Source organism: Gossypium hirsutum, chromosome D07, assembly GCF_007990345.1.
Source record: "Gossypium hirsutum isolate 1008001.06 chromosome D07, Gossypium_hirsutum_v2.1, whole genome shotgun sequence".
Classification (NCBI taxonomy): Eukaryota; Viridiplantae; Streptophyta; class Magnoliopsida; order Malvales; family Malvaceae; genus Gossypium; species Gossypium hirsutum.
In genome coordinates this window covers 23561580-23566447 of record NC_053443.1, presented here as the reverse complement: position 1 = coordinate 23566447, position 4868 = coordinate 23561580, and the positions used below count along the sequence as shown (strand labels likewise).

The 4868-nt window shown below is 34.5% G+C and overlaps 1 protein-coding gene across 1 annotated transcript; it reads left to right on the top strand.

Annotated features, from left to right (window-relative positions):
* Window positions 1–3120: 3120 nt before the first annotated feature.
* On the top strand, window positions 3121–4062 carry LOC107954510 (ethylene-responsive transcription factor CRF5). The gene has a single exon (XM_016890096.2). It carries the CDS (start codon window positions 3121–3123, stop codon window positions 4060–4062), a length of 942 nt encoding a protein of 313 aa, XP_016745585.2.
* Window positions 4063–4868: the final 806 nt, after the last annotated feature.

Sequence of the window (4868 nt, the reverse complement as noted above, 5' to 3'; positions counted from 1 at the left end):
TTATTCTGTAAAAAAAAAACATAAAGAGAATTTATTCTCAACTGTTATATTTTTTTAGGATAACAATTCTATCAGTTTCTATTAAGAAGAGAGAATTTCCGTTTTCACCTCAAAAAAGTGATAATACTTTTTTCTAGTTCTATGTTTCAATTCAATTGGTTCAAGCCCATACTCAAAGCAGTTCGTGGTACAAGAATAGCGAAAAAGATCGTTTGGTTGAAAGATGAGAAAAACAAACATCCACTAAGCTAAAAAAACAAGTATGAATTTGATTAGGGTTTATTGCTATAAATATCACAAACCGGATTGATTTTCAAAATTTTAATTTTCCTTTATAAAAGAAAACTGTTTTCAAACCGGATTTTTTTCCAACAGACACAACATTTCTAATTCATAATCTCACCAGACCCCAGAGCCAAGATCTTGATCAAAATAAGTTTCTATGAGTACTTGATGTTTATACAACCTTTGATCGTTTCAATATAACACTCTCTTTCTAGGGAAAAGATGACATTCTTGTCTAGAATTATGATTAAATGGTTGTTTTTCTATCAAAAACGCTTATAATATTCTATATTAAAGCAATTCTAATATCTCTATTCCAAACTCACATTAGGCAAGTTAGGCTAACCTTTGGTGACTTAAGATCCCTTTTAAAATCATCCTTCTCCTATGGAAAATTTGTAATGGTTGTCTCCCTACTAAAGATCTTCTCTCATGGAAAATTCCCAAATTTGAACCCCAATGCTCTATTTTTGAAGAAAGTACAGAAACTCAAGACCACCCATTCCTTACATGCAATTTGGAAAGGGTGGTTTGGTTCTTCACACTTACTCTTTTGATAATCAACCCATCGTTGACTAGATCCTGCAATGGCTCTAGGGTAAGGATCTTAACTCTCAAGAACCTAGGATTTTCTACGCATTTGGGCCTCTACCTTGTGGATCATTTAGAAATCTAGAAATAAGTTTATATTTAGAAGCTCAGACCAAAATCCCATTGCTGCTATCAAAATGATTTTTTATCTTCACCAATTGATTATCTACTCATTTCTTAAATCTCTATGACAACCCTAACAACTTGGACTTTATGTTTATGCATAAGTTAAAATTGTTATAACACCATGATCAAAAGAGCAACCATTACTCAAAATTCCAACGACTTCCAACTTTTTAGAGTTCGTAGCTTCAAATTCTCAAGCAAACTGCTAGCCAAAATTCTCACCTTTCGAGCTATCCTTTTTATGCTTAAATCTCATAATATTATTTTTTCTTTGTAGGCTACAGGATGATAGCAAGAGATAGATCAACATAATTTAGGGACATATTAAATCAAGATGGAAGCTTCAACTAGCATTTGGTGATGTCAAACTTCTCCTTCAAGACATCAACTTTAGACATCAACCAATGAATAACAGAGAGCTTAGTAAAGAGATGAGACAATAGCTTTGAATGCCTCTAAAGCTTTCATTAGCTTCTCTTGTCCTTAATTGTTCCTGCTTTGTAAAAAAAAATATACAACAGTTTTTTATTATTAATTAGATTTTCATCTCTTTTATATTTAATTTTTATTAAAAAATTGCATATTGAAACTTGATTTATTTAAATTTGTTGTTTCAAACCAATATAAATAAAAGTTAGTTGGTTTAAACACGATTGATTTGTAATTCTATATGAAGAGTGGAACAATATTTTAAAAATTAGATTAGTGGTCGAACCAGTAACGTAATTTATTATTAATTCAATCATTGATTCATCAATAATTAAATAAAAAATTATAAAAAATCCATAATTGGTTGAACCCTTGTTTTTCTTTTGCAAGGTTTTTAAAACTAGATCAATGATCAAACTAGTCAAAGCACCGATCCTTGGTTCAACCAGTCGAGCTAATTTTATTTAAATAAATTATTTAAAAATTTATAATTTTAAAAAAAAATACATATCAAAAAGGAGAAAACCAATTCAACTATATGTTCAACCAGTTTTTAGCCTATTTTGAGAGATTTGCATAAAAGTTGATTTAACTCTTTTTTTTCAAATAAATATATCGGTCGATTCTTGATCTAACCAGTCTGATTCCAACAACCACAATTTTTTTTTATTTTTATCTTTTAACAATTTATAATAAGTTATATATTTTTATTATATATCACTAATCCAACTAATCAAATAAGCAGATGTGGATTTATAAGTGTATTTTGGTGAATTCCTTGGGGCGAGTGACTCATTCTTGCTTGACTTGGAGGCCCATAAAATGAAGGAAAGCCCACCACATAATTGTTTAGGTGTGAAGAAAATGAGAGCATAAAAATAAATCTTTGAATATAGAACTTATTTCTTATTATTTATGTTTTCTACCTACCTACCCACTCATGCTTTTTCTCTCCAACTTTACATTTCTAATTGTAAACTTGGTTGTCGCTTAATTTTCTTTCAATGGAATCTAAATAATACTAATTATATTTATAGTAAGAGAATCACCCAATCTTTGTTTTATTTCCTAGTCAACTGCCACCGAAAAGAAAAAAAGATTTTTTCCAACAGAAATTTTGGGCCAATCCATTATTTTTGGACAAATAGAATGAAAATCCTGAGATTCTAATTTTACATTTCTTATTTATCTTTTTTATTTTTTGTCTGCCTACTTTACAATATTTAAAATCTTTTATTTTTATCAATCATAAATTTAAATTCTGCAGTATATACCTCCAACAGCCAATCAAATATCATAATTGAGGACAAGCATCCAATGCAGTTGAAGCGTGTAGGACACGGCGGGCATTAGAGCGTGTGAGGCTTTTGTTGCTTGGGGACCAAGCAGAATAGGAGGACCCAGCACATTTGGAGGGAAGTTTAGGACACGTGTCATTACAGTGAGAAGCAGCAAGTCACCTGTTCGCTAATTTTGATTGTTAAGAGAAATAAATAAGGTAGTTTTATGGAGGATACCCCTACAAAACAGCGATTCTTGCTATTTTCACTCTTCCTTTCAACTCAAACTCTCCTGTTCCTTTCCAGTATCTCGCCTTTTGATTTTACTCTCCGCCAAAGTTTTAGTTTCTTTTTTCTTCTCTCTCTCGAAAACAGAATCCCCGTTTTTCTTTATGTTAACCACCTGGAAATGAATCCAGGGAGGGTGAAATACACAGAGCGAAGAACTGTTACTAATAAGCTACTCAAGGCATCGAGCAAGTGGTTTCCCATGGAGTCCAAGCCCAAAGCCCCTAGGATCGTCAGGATTTCTGTCACCGATGGCGATGCCACCGATTCTTCTAGCGATGAAAGCGAGCAGGAGAGACATCACACAGTGAAAAGGCATGTTAGCGAAATCAGGATCGGAGATTGTTCTACATTCAATTCCAACAAGCCATCAAACAAGCAAAACAGACCGACTAACAATAAGACCAATCTTGTCAATATCAGATCAAAGAAGCAACAACCGCAGCAGCAGCAGCAGCAATGTTTGTCTAACGGCGTCAAGTACCGTGGGGTTCGACAAAGGCCGTGGGGAAGATGGGCTGCTGAGATCAGAGACCCGACAAGTCGAACCAGGGTCTGGCTTGGCACTTATGATACGGCTCAAGAAGCTGCTTTGGTTTATGACAGAGCCGCGATTCGAATCAAAGGCCCTGACGCTCTCACCAACTTTATAAAGCCTCCTGCCAGACCCTCCCCACCTGAGATTGAACTTGAAATGACTTCCGGGTATGATTCTGGCCAAGAATCTCACTCACTCTGTTCACCAACTTCTGTTCTGAGATTTCAGTCGAATGAAGAAACTGAACTTCAAACCGAGTCCAAAGATGACTCAACAACACAAACTGGGTGGAGCCCTGTTAAGGAACTCTCTCAATACCCAAGTAACTTATTAGACGAGTTTTTGTTAACAGATCCAGTGGTTTTATATGATTACTTGGATTCTGATAACCCTACACCCATATTTTTTGATGAACTGAGTTTACCGGAAGCAAGCAGCAATTTGGAACATGATTATGGTGATATTTCTATTCAATTGGATGTTGATTTCGGGTCTTGTTCCTGGGATGTGGATAACTACTATTAAGATCAGAGTAGTTTTGGCTCTTGTTGCTGCCCATGTTTACCTGAGTTGCTGGTATATACTTTTTTGCCGTGCGTAATTTTATGGTAAATTCCGAGTGGAATTTTGGATACCTTTTTCTAGATGTGTTTCTCTACTGCTGCTACAGTGTGTAAAGAAATGCCAAGTAAACATGTAAATTCTTGGTTTCTTTTAAGGCTTCTTTTTTGTGGATATGAACAGGTTTGGTGTGCGTTTCAATTGGCATGGTCGTTGTTTGTATGCCAGGAAGCGTGCTTTGCCGTTATGTCTTTTGTTTAAAAAGAAAGTAAAAAATCTTAAATTTATTTTGTTTCGGGTTATTGAATTCATTGCTTTACTTCTTTTTCTTGTCCGGGTAATTGATGGGGTCGGTGAGATATTTTTTTAATCTTTAATGGGTGCATTGGCGCGGGACTCAAAAGGCTGCCAAGTTAAGCTAAAGTTGGGTACCCACGTTCAACGGTTTGCCACCTTAGACACTTGTTAGCCATGAACTCGTTTGAGTTTTGTTAAGAGCCATTCTTTTTAAGCATGCCATTCATATTCCATGCCACTTGTTCCCCCTGTTTGGTTTTCCATCAAACAAAAGGGGAAAAAAAAGAAAGTAAAATGACCCTTTGGAAAAATTTACTATTTGATCGTCTTAAAAGAAGTAGTAGTTATGTTTCTTTCATTGACAAGTTCTCGTGCTCTGATTTCACCATCAAGGTTAAAAAAATATGCCAACTACGATTCTAAGAAGGATTTTTTTTCTTATATATGAAAATAATGAAAGAGAGCAAGAGAGA

Bases quoted from the DNA above. Each gene is read 5' to 3' on its own strand.
- LOC107954510 (XM_016890096.2), top strand. From the start codon at position 3,121: ATGAATCCAGGGAGGGTGAAATACACAGAGCGAAGAACTGTTACTAAT.